The sequence below is a fragment of the Cheilinus undulatus genome, linkage group 22, assembly GCF_018320785.1.
Source record: "Cheilinus undulatus linkage group 22, ASM1832078v1, whole genome shotgun sequence".
NCBI classification, from domain to species: Eukaryota; Metazoa; Chordata; class Actinopteri; order Labriformes; family Labridae; genus Cheilinus; species Cheilinus undulatus.
In genome coordinates this window covers 32534090-32557690 of record NC_054886.1, presented here as the reverse complement: position 1 = coordinate 32557690, position 23601 = coordinate 32534090, and the positions used below count along the sequence as shown (strand labels likewise).

The window sequence follows — 23601 nt, the reverse complement described above, 5'->3', positions numbered from 1 at the left end:
TCTACGTAAGGAAGGGGGAGTGCTTGTTTTTGGCGGCAAGCCAGTTCAAGAAGATGGAATGCCGTTCCCTGTCCTTACTATTCATAGAAACACGTCTATTATTACCTCTCTTAAGACCCTCCTGTACTTTTACGTCTCTTCTTCTTCATTGAATAAGTATTAACTATGATTATTATTGTCGTTGTAGTTTTATTAGTATCCTTATAAGGGTAAGTGTCATGTTTCTGCATCTTAAATGGAAGCAGTATTTATGCTAATATAGCAAAGTTCTCACATATGCTAGCTAGTGGTGTGCTAGTAAGTTCACTGATTTCCACATTAGCAACAGCAGAGTTAAACAAGTGAGTTATTATTGTGTTGTAGTGTAACTAACAAGAGTAAGACATAATGTAGGTCAAAGCTAGACCTCATTTTAGCCTATTTTAACATGCAAATTATAGCTAGCCTTATTTATAGTAAGGTAGACTACCCAGGATTATAAGAATGAGTTTTCCCTTAACCAACATTTACCAGTGAGCGTTAAAAATGATTTACCAACTTAAATATATAATGAATACTTATATTTTTTCTATGTCTAATTAATTTTGATGCTTTTACCTTTTAAGTAGAAAGTCTTCACACTGGATTATTTTAACTTCAGCAAATGTAAAAAGCAGAATTCAACATTTCACTCTGTGCTGGACTGGTGGAGCCATCCTGTATTTTGATTCATGTAGGAGTAGCTCCCCCTGGTGGCTACTTATCCTATCATAAGCCTTGAAATAAACTAGCTTTATCATTATTTACCTGAGGGATGTAATGATTTTTTATATAAAAAAAAGTGTAGTGCTTTGGATGTTTTTCTACAGAGGAGGAATGGGGTCACGGAAAATGAATTTTGTGGCTGAACTACTTTTGCCAAGTCTGAAGGTAAAACTTGTAAGAATTAGAAGTTTATAGAGTCAGAATTCTGAGATTACAGAGGGAAAACTGACTTTAACCACAGAATTCTGAGACAAAAGTCAAATTTTTCAGAGAAAACAAGTCAGGATTCTGAGGTTAAAGACAGAATATTGATTTTAATCTCAGAATTCTGAAATTTAAGGATAGAATTTTTTGGAGGAAAATGTCAGAATCCTGAGATTAAACTCAGAATTCAGAGATTAAAGGTAAAATTTTCAGAGGGAAAATGTAAGGATTCTGAGATTAATGCCAGAATATTTATTTTTTTTAATAATAATAGAATAATTTATTTGTATAGCACTCTTAAAAGGGTTTACAAAGTGCGTTTGCACATGCAAAGATAACAGAGCAATGACACCAACATCAGCAGAATCCAAAACAGTTCAAGAACCTAAACAAAAACTGACCAAGATAACAATCCAACAGCTTTAGCTTCAGGACTTCAAGACCCAGACATCATGAGACCGCATGCAAACTAAGACTTTACAGGAAATCGTTAGAGCACAGACATCAACAGATACCATGAAACTAAAGATTTCACAGACATCATCAGAATACAGGAATCACGCTGATATCATACCATAAAAACGATAGGTCAGGAACCTGGGCAACACATAAATTAATCCCCGAATTCTGAGACTAAAGATAGAATTCTGAGGGGAAAAGGTCAAGATCCTTCGATTAAAGTCAGTTCTGATGTTTTTTTCCCCTCAGAATTGTGAATTTAAATTTTGACTTTTCTTTTTTTGGGGGGTCCTCTTTTCTTTTCAGAGACAACTTAGAAATGTGACAAACAAAAGCAAAAAGTCAAACTGGCAGAGAGATGTTTTGAACTCCTGAGCAGTTGGGGGTTGATTCCCTGCTCTAGGGCAGTGGTTCTCAGCATGGGGGTCGGGACCCCCTTTGGAGTCGCTAGATGCCTAAAAAGGAAAAAGAAAAAAAACAAGGAATATTTAAAAAAAAAAAATTCCCATCCAATTTTGTCACTTTTATTTGCAAACCCATTTTATCACTTTTCCACACCAGTTTTTCCTAATTTTAACCCATTTTTGTCATTTTTAATCTGTTTCCAAGTCTTTTTTCTGACTGTTTTTCCCACTTCCAACCAACGCTGGCTGCTTTGTGCCTATTGTTGTCTCTGTTGACTTTTCGCGTCGGGCATTTTGTTTATTATTATTCTTCCGTGCCAGCTATCTCCTCCTTCATACTTTGTCGTATTGACACTGTTTAAACTTTGATTGAATTCTGTTTTTTCGTCCTCCGACTGCTATGACTTTTCTCATTTCTAACGTTTATAATTTTTAAAATATAGCTATTTTCAGCTATTTCTATGCTTTTTCAGCCACTGGGTGCAATTTCCAGCTACTTTTAGGCCAAAATCAGCTATTTTTAGGCTATTTTCAGCTTTTTAAGGCTACTTTCAGCTATTTTTATACCTTTTTGAGCTATTGAATGCCATTTTCATATGCCATTTTATGCTATTTAATGCTATTTTTGTGCTTTTGGCTATTTTCAGCAGTTCTTTGAAATTTCAGCTCTCAGCATCCCCACGCAATTTCAGGTGAAATTGCAATTTTGATCTAGTTATGAATATTACCCTACTTTCACCCCTTTTGGCACCCATTTTTGCCCATTTTAAGTACATTTGACTTTTTCTTATGCCCATTCTTGCGTTTAACCCACTTCTGCCAATGTCTCTGCCTTAATTAATCCATTTTGCCAGTTTAAACCAATTTTTTCCACTTTTAAATCCTATTTCACCAAAGTTTCCACCTTTTTCTGCCACTTAAATCCCCTTTACCACTTCTTCTGCCCTCTCTTATCAATTTTTTGGTATCCTAACCTTTGTCTGTTACTTTTAAAATCCCATTTTACCACCTTTTCCACCATTTTTTTTTTTTTTTTTTTTGCCATTTTAATCCATTTTAGCTATTTTCAATTAATTGTAATTCTGTTTTTAAAAAGAAGATGCAGATTTTTAAGAGGACTACTATGGCACAAATGAATAAAAAACATATTTGTTGCTTTGTTAGGAATTGTTTTTATCCAGGTTTAATATAAAATCTGATTATTGCAATTTAACTGTAGAGTGGACCATGGCTTTGCTGACCTAGTTTGGCCCAAGAAAGATCTCCCCTTTATCCCCCCTTAAGTGCAGCCTTGTCTCCACATGACTGTTCTTGAAAGTTCATGGCTGTGTTCAACCACCTTCAGGTACAGTGGGGTCCCAGGTCTCTGACACCTTTATTTTGGGGGTCGTGGGCTGAAAAGGTTGAGAGCCACTGCTCTAGGGTACCTTAGCAGTGCTCAGGAAGTGAACTGGCAATTCTTCGGCTACAGAAGCAGTTCCCAAACTTGTAAACAGGATCTTGAACCAACGTTTCCCAACCCAAATCCCATTTCGCTGATCTACTGCCACCCTCCTTCTGAGAGAAAATACAATAATTAGCCCTCTTTTTAAATTTCTGTCATCTAAACCATCAAAACCAGTGCAAAGGTTGAAGTCTCAGATTTTTTAGTGACTGTCAAACGTCATAGACAAAAATGAGGCAAAGAACACACCACAGAAAAATCAGTCTGTTCCTGTTTGTTTTACAAGGAGTCACCTTTAATCTGTCAACCCAAAAATCAATCATCAGCTACAACAAGCCTGCCTATCAGAGGACTTGGAGTTAAGCCGTTTGTGGAGAAAACCAATGGAAATAAAACCGTTCTTCTGAGGCTTCAGGAGTGAACTTTACAACATTTACATAGCGTCAAAATTCATCAGGAAGGTGGTAAATAAAAGAATTCAGCAAGATGAGGCGCGCTTCGCTCCATGGACTTCTCTGTGAGTGAATACAACTCTCATTTACTGTAACAGATTCAATGAAAATCTGATTAATGCCTAATAACCTTTAAACTTAAACTCTTTCTTCAGTGCTATGTGCCTATTTCTACTTTGTGAATGCTGGAAATGTTACTAAAAGATCTTCATCTCACAGTAAGTACTTTCAACATTGCACCTTCCCAAGAACAGCTTGTTTTTAATACAGAATATAAAGCCCGGTCTAAACAGATACTTCCAGGCAGACAGCTGTCAAATACTCCCAGTCAGACAGTTCAAAACAAGGAAAACCTAGCCAACTAGGCTAAGCTTTGGAGGTAAGTGGTGCCATGGCATGAAACAACATTGTTAAGCTGAGCCCTTCTGTTTGGATTCACTCCTCATCAAAACAACCATGGCTGACCAGTTCGACAAAGCCTTAGCGAAACGTGCATGAATGGAGCGGCACATATTTCTACGTCAATCAGACAGGAATGTTATGGAAAACACATTCCACCCGACTCAAGGATAGTTTCATTGGAATAGCTCTGATTAGATTCTTTGCCTCCTTAGGTCTAATGTTTGTTTCTTTTGATACCTAAAGTATTTCTACTGACTGATTTGGCAAAGAAATGCAGAATTTGAAGGCCAGTTTTTGGAAGTATTTGGTTTCTGTTTGTCTTACGAGTGGAATCATCCGTTAGTGTTGGATGAATGAAAAAAAGGGATCTGGGCAGAGAGCAAAAGAGGAAAATCTGAATCCATCAGCCATCACTGAAGATATTGGCAGTCATATCACAGCATTAGCTTTGACTATTGTCCATGAACACATTTGGACCAGGGCCTGAGTACACTGACCCCAAAGTCTGGCTCAGTGAAGGCAAGAACTTTGCCTGAATCCACATGAAAAGGTGGTCTCAGGCCCAATTCATGTCTACTTGAGCACAGTCCAGAGCAGATGTGGCATAACCATCTTTTAGTGGGGGGTAGATGTAAAAGTATAAAGAAGATCGTTGGTGGTGTCTTAAAAATTGCATTGTAGCAGGTTGGGCTCTGTTGTCCACTCTGAGCATAAACAGACATTAATAAGAGAGCTTGTCCTGGCTGCTTCTTCTTCTTCTCAAGTATGCTTGAGCATGGAACAATATTACTAATGTAAAGACAGTGTGTGGGGGGCAGTCATGCTTGTGCATGGTATGAAACAATCGTGCCTAATGTTAAAACACCCTGAAATGAGAGTGGTCAAAACAATAGGCACTCCAGTCGGCAACAGCAATCCAAACAGTATCACACTGGATCAAGGGACCTAACAATATGTGACCCTGGCAAACCCGAAGAGGACACACCCTCGGGTGAAACTAGGTCAGCAACTCTGCCAACAACTCTCAGGTGACCACCCAGATCGTTAGTGTTTTAATGGTCAACAGACGCTACATTTTCTGGCTCTGGCCACAGTCTTACTTTTCAGTCACCAGTTTGGCTGCGCCGGGCTATGCCAAGTCATGAACAGAATGGTCCTGCTGTGGACCAGGGCCCAAGCGCACCCATCCGCCTTAAAGCATGTTGCAGTCACTCAATCAATCGGGGACATCTCACAGATTTGTTCAAGTGGCAAACACGGCACCAAACTTTGAAATACCTGCCTGGATTACCAAGAAACTTTGAAGTAGAAACAATGGCCAACTCCTGGACAGCCCAAGACACCAGTAACCAGAGATGCACCCTCAAAAAGGTAGCTTGGTTGTGGTGGAAAAACAACTCCCCTGCTATGCTAGGCTGAGCCAGACCTTCTGGATCAAGCCTTGAATTGCCATAATCTGGTACTGATGAAACTAGAATCCTTAAAAACTAGCCATCATATGACATAGTGTTAAATGATGGTTGATGGCTTTTAAGACTTTCTTTTTTTATATATCAGACTTACAGCTTGGGAAGTCCAGCCATGAAGACAAAGTTGTGGAAATGGTGGCAATGAGAATGACAGTCTCTCCAACTTGGTACCTCAGTGAGGGTGACACTGCAGAGATCACCTGCACCACGATTGATGACAAAGGAAATCACAGCCACAGGATTGATCTGCAATTGGTCTGGACCAAGATCGGCCCTGGAAATAAGACAACAACGGTTTGGGCCAATTATTTCTTCAAATCTAGATATAGAAAACTGTTTTTAGATCCTTTTTGCATCAGTCTTCTTGAAGTTCTAACATCTCTTATCTGCAATTTTCAGATTGCAGAGATGTGTTATTGATATTTGAATCACAGTTGTCTTATCTTGTGGTCTTACCTTGTCTAACAGGTCCTTGTGAAACAGAAAGCATCTACAGGGATCTCCTACATCCTAGGCCCTGTTACCCATGAGCACCAGGGAGTTTACACCTGTGACGACGACGGCAGCGTACCTGATGTTTTTGTCAATGACTGGCACCGTATAATCTGGGTGGCTGGTTAGCAAAAATTTGAATGTTATATAAATTTACACCATGAAATATTACAACTGTGTTTAATATTCTGTTGTCTTATCAATGCTCATGATATTCTTTCACTAATCTTACTACTCCAAAAACAGATTCCTCTCCCAGAGCCTCCATAGACATTATCAGCCACAACAGGAGCCAGCTCTTCGTTGATGAACAATTTACTTTGAGCTGCCAGCTGCCTGACAGAAACACTCAGTGGAAAATGATGAGGTTGGCCATTTACTTCATCAAATTATAAAAAAAAAACTGAATAGAAATGGCAAATGAAAAAATTCAGCCATTCTTGGTGAGCGGCAAAAGGGCAAGTCAGTTGTCCTTCCCAGTGAGCAGGTTTTAAACTCTGAGGACCAAAGATTTACAAAAATGAACCAGCCAATGTCTTGTAACAGTTCCATCTCTAAAGTTTTTTCTTTTCTTTTCTTTTTTAAGGTTTAACCAATGGTGGGGGACTACCACTGAGTGTCCTGACCAAGTCTCTTCAGACGGTCATCTGTCCTGCACAACAACGTCAGAATATCCCTGGTCAGACATTCTGTTCTGGTGTGAAAGTCCAACAGGAGAGAGGAGTATCGCCCTGAACATGACCACAATTGGTACATATATTTTATACTGTCCCGATACAGACTTTAACCCCTAAAAGACCCATAAAAGCACCAAGAACAAATAGAAATCTTTTACTCACATGAGGAATGCCACTCTTACCAAAGATCCTGGTTCAATCTGCTGTAAATAAAGATTTGTAAACTCTTTTAATTTCTCAACAAAATGTCCTTGACTTTTAAATATTTCTCACTGGTTGGCCAGGGAGCAATGTTTATTTTATTATCTATACTCTTTTGAGGATAATCTATCAATGTAAGGGTGAAAGGGTCTACATACAGTTAAGTAACTTTGTAAAATCCCTCAGAAAGTTAGCTAGCTATTAATCAAAACATGAAATAATCTTTCAGTCTTCTCAGACATCTTTCTTTCTCCCTGTAGTCGGCCTAAACATTACCCTGGAGAGTCCATCACTTCCTGTGTCAGAGGGAGCAGACGTGACGCTGCACTGTCTACATAGAAACCAAACAACCAAGAAATTTACCTCCAACTTCAGAGCCGTCTTCTATAAGAACAAACGCCGGATCAGGTCAAATATTCTGATATACTCTGATTAGAAAAAATGATCTTCTCACAGCTTCCTACACACGAGTAATTTTGACAAACAGTGTTCCTTGACCTTAAAACTCGAATTAAGAATATTTGTCCTAGTTTTGATGCTGATGAGAAGAAACCAGATGTCAGGTGGCATGAACATCTGAGCTGAAATCTTTGAAATAAACAAATGCTATTAAAATGAATTATTTCAAAGCTTTCAAGATCATTGAAAAACTTTTGTCCCAAACAGGGCCATTTCTAGCTTTGTGGGGGTCCTATGCAAAATGCTTGTTTGGGGACAAGAACACAACTGATGTCACTCCCTTCAGTCCATCAGTCCCTTGGCAGGATGGCACAGTCCATTCACATGTGACATGTTAATTTTACCATAGACATCCTTCATGAAGCAAACACTGAAGCTGGGTTTATGAGCATACAAGTCCTAGCCAGCTAACTAGCATTTATCCGAGGCTAGCTGAGGACAAATAAACTGTTTTTGTGACCAAAATGAAATTAGTCTGGTTTCAAACAGGAAATGGAAATGCCAGAAAATACGCTGACCCAGTCATTCCTATCCTACCTTTGACTTAATTGTGCTACAAAACACTAGCAACAGCTTATCATTGCAGTTTGTTTTATTCTGATATCCTACTTTTATTTTCTAAGCATATAAGGGATGAAGACAGGTCATTTTAATTCTCCTCAGATGAGGCTAAACATTTGCATAGTCCACATATAGCAAGAAACGTCCTGGTCCCAAAATTGCAAGTTTTTAAATGTCAGGGTGGCGTAACCGTAATCCTGGGTATTTTATTTTAAAATGAAGTGATGAAAATAGATTCTAGCATAATTTACCAGTTGACACCCACAGCAGAGATAAATGATTTATAGATCCTTTTTCAAGTAAAGATAAAACATTTATTTTCAGTCACTGGTGGACAGGCAAGGCCACCCATAAGGGGGACAAAATGGAGAGCTTTCTGGGGCCCATCCAAAAGGGGGGCCCATGGAGGTCAGGGAAATCATGGTCCATCGTAAAGTTAAGCTGTGATAATATATGTAAGTTTTTCTTACCTGAATAACAACCACCCTCATCAAAGCAACTCATGATTTATTACCTCCGCGAAGGAGGTTATGTGATCAGCAGGGTTTGTTAGTTAGTTTGTTTGTTTGTCAGCAACATAACTCAAAAAGTTATGGATGGATTTTGATGAAATTTTCAAGAAATGTCAGAAATGGCCTAAGGAAGAACTGATTTGATTTTGGGAGTGATCCGGATCACCGTCTGGATCCAGGAATTTTTTTTTTGGATTCTGTACTATTGGGAGATAGGGCTAATGGCGGATAGCTGCGATGTTACCACTTTACACCAGGAGATGGCCGACATGAGTAACTTTAATCCCAGCAGCATTTTTGGGTGTGTTTCTACTCAAAGTTTTGGAGTTTATGGAGTTTGAAAGATGCACGCCCGGTCGAGGAGACGAGTCGGAGCATAACAGAGAGAAAGACAGCGAATTGTAGCGAGAATACTCACAATGCTGGGAGGAATAGAGGAATATTCACCCTCTGCCATGACTTTCAGTCATCCGGTGAGACCATGGGTGAGACTGTCAGTGCATCTGTTGGCACTGGCAGGCAATGCTTCCGCCATGACAGTCCACCCGTAGTGAAGCCAGTTCTTTGCCTCACCGTGTTTCCACCTTACCGGGAGGGTGTAATCGGCGAATGCCGTGGTGGGGGCCACATGGGGGTGGATCCAAGAATTATGTAAAGGATACTTCACTATTGGGAGAAAGGGCTAATGGCCAAGGTCTGCGCTCTCCTAGTGCTTTTCTAGTCTATGATGTAGTATATAACCTTCAAAATGTCAACCCCCTTTCTTCAGACAGAATAGAAATGGGTGAAAAGTGGCAAAAAGGGTTTAAAGTGGGAAAAATGGGTTAAAAGTGGAAAAAAACTGGTTAAACATGGTCAAAAGATGGTAAAAGTGCAAAAATTGCTGAAAAAAATGATTAAAACTGACTAAAATTATTTAAAGTGGCACAAATGAGTCAAAAGTGGAAAAAAATGGGTTAAACATGGTGAAAACTGTTTAAATTGAAAATGGATTTGGGGGCAAAAAAAAATGGTTAAAATAAATGGTTTAGGTGGAAAAAAATGGGTTAAAAGTGGTAGAAGCAACAGAAGCAAAATAGAAGGGGGAAAATCACAAAACTGGCTCAAAAATTGTAAAAACAGACGGCAGGAAAAAGCTGAAAAGGGGTTATAGGTGGCAAAAATAATAGTAAAATGAGTGAAATGCAGTTGAAATCAGAAAAAATGCCATAAAAAGTGCTAATAAGGGGTTAGTTGAGGCAAAAAGGGGTTAATAGGCAGAATGGGCAGAAAAAGGGTTCAAAAAGTGGCACAATGGCCTCAATATGACAGAATGAGTGAAAGAGGATTAGAAGGGGCAAAAATGGGTTAAACTGGCAAGAAATGGTTGAAAGTGGGAAAAGAGGTTAAAAAGTGGAACATATAAACATTTTCAGCATCAGACCCAATAACAGCTTGACACACTTTTCAGCCCCAGAATGAAGTAACTGTTAGCCAGGATGCTAGCACCTAAGCTACTGCTCCATATCATCAGTAATTCACAGCTGCAGAGGGCCCATTCTTCAGGGGCCCAGCCGCTGAGGGTGAACATATGGACAGCTATACTTTCACTGTCTGGTGGTTCAACCATTGTAAAACTGCAAAAAATGTGTTTTGCCATGAAACCCTTTTACCTGTTTGGTTTGAATTAGTTGCAAATGTCAGGTACAACCACAAATGAGTGAAGCCTTATATGTAATCGACCCATAGTCAGAAATAGTCCTAACATACTGTATAGCTCCTACTAAACCATAAAAATCTCCATTACACTTCTCAAAATATTTCTTTTAGTAGTTTTTCTCTTAAGTTTTGTCTCTCTTTGTTAATCTTTCAGTAGGAAACTGAGTGTTACCCTGTTTTATGTATATTGTGTTTTTAGGACTCAGACTGAGGGCAGCTTGACTCTGAAATCTGTGACCAAAGCTGATGAAGGGATGTACGGGTGTCGCCACCCAGAGGAGGGACCGTCTTATTACAGCTGGATCTCTGTCAAAGGTTCTGACACAAACAGACATCAGTATAAAAGACTGTCAGCTTTAATGGGTTAATAAACTAACACGACTGATATAGGTATCTTAACATTGCATTGTGAAATTTTTATCAAAAATTAATCAGTGAATTTTTAACATGATGAGCAGATTTGCATGGAGACTCATCTATCTAAATGTTATCAATTCACAGCAATGATATAAAGACAATTTTTCCTTTAAAATACTAACAGAGCTCTTTATGTCCCCATCAGCTCAGCCAGACAAAGACCAGAAGAAGAAGAGAGACACTCATAAGTCTTCAATCTCCTCTGGTGATGCTCCACCTTAAGGCCCAGTAAGCTGCTCTCTGATTGGTCCATGAAAGCCATTATTGTGGAAGGACAAGCTCTGCGTTTGTCAGTATCAAATATGCTACTCAAATAAAACCTAAATCTTAATATCCACCCAATAAATAACAGAAAGTATGAATGTAAACAAGAAAATTGTTGTACAGAAAATGTCTGTAGGACTGTAGTGAAGTATGTGAGCCATCTGTGTCTGGTAGAGTGAATAAAACATGGTGGAGGGACTCTGTTGTTAACATGAGCGTGACTTTAATGTCTCTGAATTATTCAGAGGAGCAGCCCGGTGCTCCATCAACAACACGACTCTACTAACGGAGGAGGATGCAGAGAAAAGAGAGGAAGCGTGAGATGAGATGGGGGAGAAAATGGAGGAAAAGGGAAAAGTTGATCGAAGGACAAATAGAAAAAGGCGGACTACATGTTGATTTCCTGTTCTGGTTTTCTAATTTCAACATGAACTCAAACTGAGGCTTCAAATGTGACAACGAGAGAAATAAAGGAGCATTTTATTATGTTTTCAGGATTCTAACAGTACAATATGGACACAAGCAAATATAAATACCGCAGAAAATAGTATCGGTGTTAAAATTTGGAAAGAAAAATTTGGTTGAAAAAAGACAATAATGAAACCAACAACAATGGTGGTTAAAATGTGGAGGAAATAGAAGAAATAAAAGGAAAGGACTATAGTGGAAATAAAGAACATGGTACAGACAGGAAAAAAGGAAGATGCATAGAATAAATTAGGCTACATGCACTGCATCAGATAAATTTTCTTCAAACAATTTACACGCATACAGTCATGTGTTCTGGAGTGCTTGAGTGGTTTTTGCCGCGTTTCATAAAAAAGGAGGCAGATGAAATATTTACCACCCGTACAGAGTAGAGAGCTGCTGTCCTCTCCACTTTACTTCAACAACCACTGCTCTCTAAAAGTAAAAGTACCAGAAACTGAAGTATTCCTGATTTTCTTATACTGCTCTCTGAAATAAAGGACTGCTGAACTGCTCATATAAGTGGTTTTAGTTCTGACAGTGCAGAGTAGTACTGCTTCAGTGTGGTATTATTGTGATGACACATAAATAATTCTTGTATAAAACTGTACTGTTATGAAAAATACGGTATTAGTGGAAGTCTGTAAAATAGCAACATAATTGAAACAGCATTTGTTCCAGAGTTCTTTTTAGCAATACAAATAGTTTAAAGAAAAACTTTCTTTTCTTTTTGTCTATATCTACTCTTTCTTAAAGTTCTAATTTGTGAAATCTAGAGTATAAATTTGACAAAAATTCATCTACAGTATGTAAATATATCACACAGGACTGACTTTCATAAGAGAAGGAAGTATCAACAAGATTTTTCTGGTGTGAAAACATTTCCAGGTTACTGGTTCAACTCTGAGATGGGTACCATCGCTTTAAATTGATCTCAGGATCTTATTTCAAATGTTTAGTGGCATTTTCTGCTGCTTTGGGCTATTCAAACATGTGCTGCTGAAACATGGAGGAGGGAGTCAAAAGATGAAGGTTTGTCAAACAAAAAATGGATTTGTTTTAGTCTGAAAATCTGCCCTTAAAGTCACATAGTCAGCCTTTATGTGTAAACTTAGAGGATGGATAAAATTAGACAAACTTAGCAAAAAGACTGGAAAGAACCAGCTAGAATGACTCTTCCATCTACGCCACTTATCCCTGGTGGGGTTACAGGAGCTTATTCCAGCTGTCACTGGGTTAAAAGCGGGGTATGACCTGGACTGGTCGCCCGTCAGTCACCAGGCTGGCATGTAGAGACAAACAAGCAGGCACACTCACACCTTCAGCCAATTTTAGAGATACCAATTAACAATAAGAGTAGGAAGCCAGATAACCTGGAGAGAACCCACATATGCACGGGAAGAACATGCAAACTGCATGCAGAAAGGCCCTGACTGGGATTTGATAGTAATCTAGCTGAGGCAACAACGCCACTATGTTGCCCTCAACACAAAAGAAACTTTTGCCTTTTAAAGTCACCTTTCTTTGATAGGACCACTGCAGAGAGAAAGGAAATTTGGGATGAGAGAGTCAGGCAACATACTGTATGCACTAGACAGTGCCTGTGAGCAGTGCATTGAGAACCATAGCCTCGATATATGGGCATCTGCTCAACCAACTGAGCAAAATGAATGGTTATTGATTACCCTTATTTTTTATTATCATTATTTTTTTAAATGTTTATTTTGGGCATATTTGTGCCTTTATTTGATAGAGGAGGACAGTGGATAGAGGTGGAAACAGGGATGAGAGCGGGGGAGAGACTTGCAGTAAAGGGCCTCAGGCCGGATTCGAACCCGGGCCGTCCGCATACATGGATGGCTGCAGGTTGCGCCTTAACCACCTGCGCCCCTAATTGCCCTTATTTTAAAGCACACACTAAGCTTAACAAGAAGACTAACTCCCAAGTCAAATGGACTGCTAGTTTCCCTATTTTCCAATGGTATGACTTATTTCAACAACTAAAGGGTTTAGTATAATTTTCTTTCAAACAGTGCATTTAAAAAGGGGGGGTCAGGAGTTGTCTATAACACTGACATCTTTAACCCCTATCACCAGGTGAAATCATGCAGTTCTGTCAGACTAAAGGCCTCAACAAACTGCTCAAATAGAGTGTTCTATAAGCGGTTTTGTTTTGAATTTTACGTCAGATATAAACTCAGTCTGCCACTGCAGGCGTCTTCCTGCAGCATCCTAGAATCCCTCCTCTTTTCTTCTTCTTCTGCCTCTTCCTCATCCTGTACCCTTTTAGGCTATTGGTGGAGCAGATAGATTTCCTTAAAGTTGAGATGTGTTTCTGCTGCTCCCGAACCTTTGACTCCAGGTGGGACTGGATTGCCGTGCCTAGTGATTCCAGATCCATTGAAGCACCATACACCTCCCAGGTCATCCCCTCTTTGTCCCACGTCACCTCCTGAGGTTTACCCATGTCTTCCTTTTCCTCAGGAGTCTTCTGGTTTTGCTCCCTTGACGCTGTGTCGACTCCATTTGTGGCCTCATCCTCTTCGTCCTCCCAGATGCTCTCAGCGCTCACATCTCTGTCCTGGCTTTCTCCCGGTTTAAGCTGGGACATGAGTGTGGGGTTCTGCTGGAAGCTGAACGTACGCAGGCATGCAGGGAGGGAACTTGCCTTGTCCTTCTCCGTCACAATAGAAGGAAGCACAGTTTGGCTGCGTAATTCAATATCAATCTGGCAGACATGCTGGAAAGGTGGCTGGCCGGCAGGGATGCAACACAGTGATGGGACTGTCGGCGAGGTCAGACTTCCTGACTGGCAGCTTGGAGAGGCGATCAGAGAGTAGCTGGGAACTAAATCCACTTCCACTTGGATGCCAACCTCTTTACGCTCAGCTGCTAGCAGATTGAGCTTCTCACTGGGATCGGTCATAGTTGCCATCTCCTTAACTTTCTTGGATCTTGCTGGAGTGGAATTCTGTGGAAGAGGATGTAGGGGTGATGAAGGAGACAGAGAAGAGCTACTCCCTTTCCCATCTTTTTGTTTGACTTTCTTCTTCTTCTCTTCTACCTTACTCTCCACACCGGTTGCCTTCGACCCTTGGATGTTGCCGCCAGCGGTGATGGTATTTGAGACTCCCAGGTGGCTTGGTTTGTTCAGTGTGGTACCTGGCGAACACCCTGGACTAGCAGACACATTTACAGCTGGCACTGCACTCTGGTATTCAGCTGGTCCACCCATGGCTGCCACTTTGGTCTCTGGCAGTTTCAGCTTTTTTTCCTCATCAGGAGTGGCTGCATTGGTCAGAGTTTTGGTGATGGTGTCAAAAGTGAGACCACGACTTAGACTGGTAGTTTGGGGTGTGCTGTTGGGGTTTTCCACAGAAACCAGTTTGACTGTCGGAGGCTCTTGTGTGGGCCCACCCCTCATGGTCAAGGAAACTGTGGTTCTGGTTTTGGGGCTGGAAGTGGCAAGAGGATTCAGGAGGCCTGAAGCTGCAAACACAAAGAAAATGTTAGCAAACTGGTATTTTGTGACAATTGTGACATACTCACATATAACCTGCAACAACACATTGTCTCATAGAAAGAAGGTTGCTGGTTTGAATCCAGGTCTGGCAGAGCCTCTCTGTCTGGAGTTTGCATGTTAATTTAAGTCAAACTTCCTTTGAAAGCTTTGACCAGAATTGCCCTTAACAAACACAGCACAGGATTGTGAGTCAGGTCAGTTATGGGAGCATATACCAGTTTGGCACTTAACCGCATCAACCTTGGTCCCGTACTGCTCTGGCCTTCTGTTAGCCATCATCCAGGCCCATGCCCCATCACTGCAGGTATCTTCCCAGCTGACACCTCCATGATGTAGGCGGCTGCCCCCAACCTTGCGGCCAGCCCACTGGATCCTGAGCACCCAGTATGTGGTGAGCTGGATCAGGCCTGGAAAAGTGTGTCAGGTGCCTATAAAAGCGCAGCTGCCATTCACGCATCAAGTGGTTGACTCTTCCCATCCTGCTCTCCTGAGCATGTCCACATTGGACACATCTCGCCAACGATCCCAAAAGATGCACTGAAGAGAAGTTGACATGAAGGAGTCCAGCTGCTGCCTCAGGCCATCAGTCAATATCCAGGCCTCACAAGAGTATAGTAAGACTGGGAGGACCAAGGACCAGAAGACTCTGACTTTTGTCTGCATGCTGATACCGGGAATGCCACACTGTCTTGCTCAGCAAACCCATCCCCACATGTGCAAGTCCAAGTCTGCGGTTGATCTCAGCCTCGCAGTCAGTGGATCAATGGATTCTGATGCTGAGGTAGGTGAACTGCCTACAGCTTCCATGTTCTCACCATTAACAGACACAGATTCGATGGTAGCCTTGAGATTAATGCCTTTGGTTTGGACAAGGCAGCTGGAGAATGCAAGAGATTGGCTTGTCTGTTGTATATAACAGTCAGAGACTAGTTAATGTATTATTGCAGCAGAAGACAAGTTGCACCAGGTGGTGCCTCCTTTTATTTGGTTTGGTGATATAGAGAGTTTTTACACAGACAGCCATCTTTTTTATTTTTTGCCTTTATTCCTGGCAGGACAGCAGAGGAGAGACAGGAAACATTGGGAGATAGAGTGGAGGAAGACATGCACCAAGCAGCGTCGTTAGTGGGAATCAATGCACGACCAGTGCATCTGCTCTACCAAGTGAGCTAAACCAGTGCCCAGCCATCTTGTATGTTTGACTGTGGGAAGAGTCCTGTTAAGTGGTGAATTAGTGTAGGTTATGCATATGTTCTGCTGCTCATATATTATGAATGAATATATCATTGTGGAGATGTGGCATTATATAGCTGATGTTAAATATTGTATAAAAGGGATGTTGAAATCCCTACTGTGTTGTCTGTTAACTGTCTGAGCGAAACAGCGGTCCCAGGACCCATGCTTACTGCAAATACCTATAGCTATTCCACTAACACAACCCAGGATGCATTTAATAACTCTTCCCAGAGAACTGATGTGTCTTCATTTTAAATATGCCAGGGTTTCCTGCTTATCCTTTGAGGGAAAATTGCATACAGCTATTTTCAACATGACTTATATTGTATGGAGCTAGAGCCAGTCCCAGCTGAAATTGGGCAGGAGGCAGAGTAAACCCTGGACTGGTTGCCCATCCATCACAATGCAGACATATAGAGACAGACAAACATTCACTAACACCTGCATGTGTTTAGACTGTAGGAGGAAGCCTGGGTACCGGGAGAGGATCCATGTATGCACAGAGAGAACATGCAAACTCCACACAGAGAGGCCAGCTCTAATGGAGATGGGAATTGGGAAATTTTTGGTGCAAGGTGACAGCAGTAAGCACTGCACCACCAAGCAGCCTAGGTGATTCAACCAAAGTCATTACCTTTTTGTATAATCAACTATTACCTGGAGCAGAACCTGGACTCCTCTGAACATCCCTGTGTGGTTGAGCTGGACTTGTACCAAGCCTTCTAGCAGGACCAGATCCAGGACTTCTTAATGCTGAATCTGGTTGTGGAGAGGGTGCCAAGGTGGAAGACATATCTGCCAGAGCTGAGTTTGAAGTAGACCGAACTGGTGCAGGTTTGGAAATAGCTGAGGCATCTTTAGGGTTGTGACTGGGTTTAATGGTGGAGCTTGAAGACTTCAGGTCTTTGGACCCTGACTGACCAGTTCTTAAAGACGATGGAGAGACAGATCCAACAAGGTTCATTTTAGATACCGGGGGTACAAGAGAAGGTATAGAGCTTGAACTGGGTTTTTGGCTGGAAAGGACATCAGAATCAGAGTTGGGTTTCAAACTTGTTTGGCTTGTTTTGAGATTGACACCGTCTTTAGAGTTCAGACCAGTCTGAGTTTTTAGATCCTTGTCATCAGTCGTCCCCATGCCTGTTTTAGAAACAACACTTGTCTTTGAAAATTGACTGGTTGTCCCTGTTTTGATATCGTCCGTGACTTTAAAATCAAGGCTGTCTTTGGACCCCAACCCAGATTTAGAATCAGGACTAGCTTTGGAATTTGTTCCAGTTTTAGAGTCTAAGCTGTCCTTGGATCCAAAACTGGTTTTGGAGGCAGAACCACTCTTTGAATCCAGACTATCTTTGGACCCCATTGCTCTTCTAGCATTTGGACTTGCTTTTGAATGCAAGCCAGCTTTAAGATCAAGACTGTCCTTGGATTTTGAAGTGGATTTGGATCCAGAAGCAGTACTTGAGTCTTTACTATCCAGATTCTCCTGTGATCCTGATGTGTTGGTGTTTCTGGTCCCAGCAGTTACAGCTTTCCTCTGAGTGGATGGTTTAGGACTAAGTGAACTTAGTTGCAGGGTCTTAGTACCAAGCAGTGCCCCTTCAACCTTCTGATTTGGGGATTTTGGTCCCAGAGGGGGCATCTCAGAACTTGGAGTTTTTGCATCATGTCTAGTTTGCTCATTGGACTTTGCACATGCTGGATCTGTTTTGGGGGTTTTGATTGTTGTTGTAAGGGTTCGATTGGCCAGTTTTGGACTCACTGCATGTGAATCTCCTTTCTGATTGTGGACTTTGGGGCTTACTGGAAGATGTAGTGTCTTTGGAGACTCAAGACACATTTCTTTTCCCCCGTTCTCTTTCTTGTTCGATTGCATTTTAAGGCTGACAGTAATTTTGCTCGTAGTTTTTGGTACTTCAGTCATATGAGTCCTAAGGTTTGGGCTTGCAGATTCTGTTTTCAGTCCTTGAGTCTCGACTTTTTCAGTCATTCTTGGGCTGTTGGCAGTTTGTTCAACACGTTGCGGTTTTGGACTTGCCACAATGTTGCTGTGAGTGTTTATCTTCGGGCTCAGCGTAGGAGTTCGTTTTGGATTTGGGGATTTCAGCCGCTGATCGACTCTGCTGGTCACCGATTCAACTTTTGGTGAGCGAGCCAACGCTGGGATTTTGCTCCTTTGATGTGATGGATCATCTTTCTCCCCTGGTGAAGTCACCGGAGTTGTTAGCATACTCACTGACTGGACAGTTTCTGTACTTGCTGCCCCTTTCATTCCCGGTTTCCCACTTCCTTTAATTCCATTGTTTTTTTTATTCCCTCCTTGCAGCTTGAAGGTCTCAGTGGCTGGACGGGGGTTGCTTGGCGAGGTCAGATTGAGGTTGAGGTTGAAGTTAGGCTCTGCCCCCCAGGTGACATTGGCTCCTGTGCTGCTGGGGACATCTTTAAGCCCCTCTTCTTCTGGAATTTTGCTTTCCAATAGAGCCACATCCTTCCCAAGTTTAGAAACATTTGGTGATGATTCCATGTTGATGAGGTCAAAATTTTGTATGTTAAAGGACTCAAGGTCAGCACCTGATTGGACAAATACAAACATTTGAGTTAGAACAATTTTCAAACCATACAGTACTTATTAAAACTATCTTCCCTGGTTGTTTTACTCTTTTATTGATTTTATAAATCAATCATGGTCAAAAGAGATCGGCTCTTTAATGTCAAAGTGAAAACAAACTTCCACAAAGTAATGTCAATCAAATAAAAATATTTAATGTAGTGACTGCATAAATATTCACCCCCTTTAAAATGACTGACCTAATCCAGCAGAGGTTAATTGGTGCTAGCAGTCTCACAATTAGTGAAACATGATCACCTGAGTGCAGTGAATGTGTCTCAAGTGACTGTAGTAGAAAGACACCTGTGTCTGGAAGGTTCAGTCACTGGTTAATCAGTATTCCTGGCTAACATTACACCACGAAGACAAAAGAATGCTCCAAACAATTCAGAGAAAAGAAAAGGAACCCCCAAGACACCTATGACTACTCTGAAGGAGCTTCAGCATCTGAGATGGGAGAGACTCTGCAGACAACAACTGTTGGCCAGGTTCTTCACCAGTCAAAGCTTCATGGGAGAGTGGCAAAGAGAAAGACACTGTTGAAGAAAACTCAGATTCAGTCTGGACTAGAGTTCACCAAAAGGCATGTGGGAGACTCCATGGTAAAGAGGATGGAAGTTCTTTGGTCTGATGAGACAAGAATGGAGCTTTTTGTCAATCAGACATGACGTCAAATACTGACATCACCACAAACACAACATCCTCACTGTGAAGCATGATGGGGGCAACACCATGCTGTGGGGATGCTTCTCAGCAGCCAGCCCTGGAAGGCTTGTAAAGACAGAGAGTAAAATAAATGTGACAAATATAGGAAAATCCTGGAGGACAATGTAATTCAGTCTGTAAGAGAACCAAGGCTTGGGAGCAGATTTATTTTCCAGTAAGACAATGAGACGAAGCATACAGACAAAGCTACAACAAGGGGAATGTTCTGGAGTGGCCAAGTCAAAGCTCAGACCTCATTTCAATAGAGAATTTGTGGCTGGACTCGTAAAAGGGCTGTTCACACCTGATCCCTATGCAGCCTGATAAAGTTTGAGCAGTTTTGCAAAGAAGAATCACATTAAAATGCGGTATCCAGATGTTTGGGTGTAATTGAGACCTACTCACACAGACTCAGAGCATTAACTACAGACAAAGGTGCATCTATGAAATACTGACTTTTATGTAGTCATTTCATATTACGTATTTTTTATTCGATTGACATTACTTTGTAGAAATCTGTTTTGTTTCACTGACATCAAAGAGGGTTTTTGTCATCTTTTTTTTGGTAAAAAAGTTAAATTATATTGCAATGATTTATAAAATCAGTAAACGGAAAAAACCATCAAAGGACGTAAACACTTGTTATAGCAACTGTATTCATATACAATAAATAGTATTATTTTCACTTCTCAGCTTTTGAAAAATAAGGTTTTTTATCCATCTTTCTTGGTGTCAAAGATATCAATGATTTAAGGACCAAGGATCACGAGAGAACAAAAAACATTACATATTTCAGGTAATAAATGGAAAAATAAAGGAGAATGTTTCTAGGCTGGCACAAAATTTATGAATTATGTATGATTAGTTTCTTTAATTTCCATACAGAAAAAATAGCAATGTTTGACCCTGAGATTTGTGCCTTTTTCCAAAACCATTTGCATTCAGGAGCACAGTTAAGCATTGTTATTTACTGTCTGAATCAAGAGTCTAAAGATAGAACATAAACTGCAGCAGTGTTTTGGGTACGTACTACCAATACGTCAGAAAGTGTTTCAAAAATAACTACAGTTATACAAGAGGTTCCTGTAAGTCATCCTGTAAGTTCCCACTGATTTCCCCCTCCATCTCTACTTACCTATTCATGGATCCTTGGACTCCAGTGTTGGTCGTCAAAAGTGGGATCCATGATCTAAGGAAGATGCCATTGTGATGTTTGAAAACTGTCTGCCGAGTCAAAGAGGAAAGCCTCAGCTGCTCTCTCCTCTCTGCTCTACTAGAGAATGCATTTATGAATAAATCAAAGAAGGAGGGAATGAGGGAGGAGACCATCGTGATTTTCTCTCCTCCTTTAACCTTTTCTTTCACTTTCTGTTTAGTTGTTCTCCATTTTCGTTTTATCTTGTTCCCCTACTCTTCCTCACTTCTGTTCATTTATGTCTTCATTAGTCCTTCTCCTCTTTATCCTTCCATTGTTTTCTCTATCTTCTTAATGTCTCATTTTCTTCTTTTCTATTCATTGTTAAGCTCTCGTAGTCCTGGCCCTCCTTTTCTGTTGTAGTTGTCTATCCTCTTTAACATAACCCTGCAATGTTCAACATCTGGTTTGACTGTAAACTTTTGGATCTAAGGGACTTCATTCCATCTTTATCAGCACCAGTCTGGGTTGATTTTTCGACCTTAAGTCAGAAAACAAAAGGTGCCTTCATTCATCTTAACTGGATTGGGTTGCAGGGGGCCTGAACATATCTCAGATGTGAGAGACAGGGGTACAAACTGGACTGGTTTCCAGTCAATCACAGGACTGACCTATAGAGAACATTGACACATGTAAACAGGCAATTTAAAGTCACCAACAGACCTAACAAGCAATTTTTTGGACTGGGTTAGGAAGCCAAAAACTTGCTTGAGTTAACAGTGGTTGAATCAGGATATTTGAGGTGCAGAAAAAAAAAAAAAACAGAGAGACCAAAACTAAAGAGGGCACCATGTCAAGTTTTGTCTGCCAACAAGGCACCAAAGATGGCACTTGTGCAACTTTTGTCCATTTAGAGCAGGGGTGTCAAACTCAAGGTCCCGGGGCCAAATCGGGCCCCTGGTGCCGTTACACGCGGCCCACCAGATCATATCCTATTTTTATTAGAACTGGCCCATCAGTATGAGATCTGCAGATTTCCTCCAGTATAAAGATCTTGATGTTTTATAATATCCTTGTTGAGTCATAAGAATTAGAACAAGTAAACAGTAAAAAATAATTTGAATAAAAGTCAGGAACGTAGGAGAAATTTGTGGTTTCTCTATATTTTCAATTTTGAATCTCATATGACTAAAAGTTATGATTTTGACTGTTTATTTCATATTTTAACCTTTCCATCTAATAACTTTGACTTTTTCTCTCATATGTTTACCTTTTAGATGAATTATTTTACATTTTAAATCTTATATTTGACCTTTTCAAGTCATGATTTTGACTTTAATATCATGTTTTGACCTTTTTCAACTCCTAACTTTGACTTTTATCTCATTTTGTTTTGTTATTGTACCCTTTAAACTCATGAGTTTTAGTTATTTCATATTTTGACTTTTAAAACTCATGGATATGAAATTTAATCTTATATTCTGACCTTTTAAACTGACGATTTTGACATTTATCTCAAATTTTGATTGTTAAATATCATGATTCGGATTTTTTTTCCCAGTTTTACTAACATTTCAACTCCTAACTTTTACTTTTATCTCATATTTTGATTGTTAAATATCACAATTTTGAATTTTATTTCAGTTTTGCTAACATTTCAACTCTCACTTTTATCTCATATTTTGATTGTTAAATATTGTGATTTTGAATTTTTTTCAGTTTTGCTAAAATTTCAACTCCTAATGTTGAATTTAATCTAATTTTTACCCTTAAAACTCATGAATTTGAAATTTTAACTCATATTTTGACTTTCAAAATTCAAGGTTTCAGTGTTCTGTCTCATATTTTGCCTTTTAAAAACATTATTTTGAATTTAGATGTCATGTTTTTAACCTTTGAAACTTGGAAGTTTGATTTTTTTATCTGAGATTTTAATTTCACTTCCATTGCCTACCCTCTGAGTCCACCACCCATGGTAGAGAACCTACGTAGGCTAAATACGGAGAGTATGCAAACTCCACACAGACAGCCCTGGTCTGATGGGAATTCTCACCCGGAATCTCCTTGCTGTTGGGAAACAGTGCTAATCACTGCACCATCCCATGAATATAGATGTTAAATTAAGAAAAATACATTTAAGCACATCTGACCAACCAATTCACCAGTCAGTTAAAATGTTAATATTTCAAGAAACAGCAACATGCACACAAGTCATTTTTTGTGAGTCCAAGTCAAGTCTCAAGTCTTTGGTCACGAGTCCAAATCAAGTCTCAAGTCTTTGGTCACGAGTCCTAGTCAAGTGTCAAGTCTTTGGTCATGAGTCCAGGTCAAGTCTCAAGTCTCCTATGGTTGTAAAGAGTGTTCTATGATCTGCCTCTGATGTCCAGCCTGCTTAGACCACTGCATCGTTCTATCTAAAGAATCTAAATCCTGTACTGTGTTATCACCATCAGTAGGTTGGGGTATTGTCTGTCAGCTCACTGTGGTGTGCGCTTGTGTACTCTTACATATGAACAGGGCTTGACATTAACTTTTTTCACACCAGGCAGCCACTGTGACTAATGGTTACTAGCCACTCAGTGTTTCCACTAGCCACAGTTCTGTTGTTGTGTATTTTTTATATATCATATGTACCTCTGCTATAAGATGAAACACATGCTCTCTCTTTTTCCCTCATCAACATGATCAATATCAGCTCTCCTCTTAATAAAGCTCGTCTCTGTGTACATATGAAACACTGCAGAGACATAGTCACACTTCACTGATAGACATTTAGACACTAGAGATTAAATGTTCTTGTTGTTTGCCAAATATATTTCTTTAATGGTAGTAATTTTATACTAACACAAAAACACTAACTGTTAATCAACTGTTTATTCTGAAATAAAATAAAATAAATCTTAAAAAAAAAAGATTATTTAGATTTATTTTTGGGCTTTTTCATGCCTTTATTTGACAGAGGAAGGACAGTGGATAGATTCAGAAACAGGGAAGAGAATGGGGAGAGACTTGCAGTGAAGGGCCACAGGCCGGATTTGAACCCGAGCCGCCCGCGTACATGGGTAGC

General features: G+C 40.3%; 2 protein-coding genes across 2 annotated transcripts; one reads left to right on the top strand and one right to left on the bottom strand.

The window, feature by feature from the left end:
• Positions 1-3573: 3573 nt before the first annotated feature.
• Positions 3574-11057, top strand: LOC121504870. Its single transcript, XM_041779950.1, has 9 exons — positions 3574-3772; positions 3863-3925; positions 5667-5872; positions 6047-6194; positions 6317-6437; positions 6657-6820; positions 7209-7356; positions 10378-10493; positions 10741-11057. The coding sequence occupies exons 1-9, from the start codon at positions 3742-3744 to the stop codon at positions 10815-10817; spliced, it is 1074 nt and encodes a 357-aa protein (XP_041635884.1). The 5' UTR covers positions 3574-3741; the 3' UTR covers positions 10818-11057.
• A 2467-nt stretch (positions 11058-13524) lies between these two features.
• On the bottom strand, positions 13525-18610 carry gprin3a (GPRIN family member 3a). Its single transcript, XM_041779052.1, has 2 exons — positions 16744-18610; positions 13525-14816 (listed from the first exon to the last, which is right to left on the bottom strand). The coding sequence occupies exons 1-2, from the start codon at positions 18608-18610 to the stop codon at positions 13525-13527; spliced, it is 3159 nt and encodes a 1052-aa protein (XP_041634986.1).
• Positions 18611-23601: the final 4991 nt, after the last annotated feature.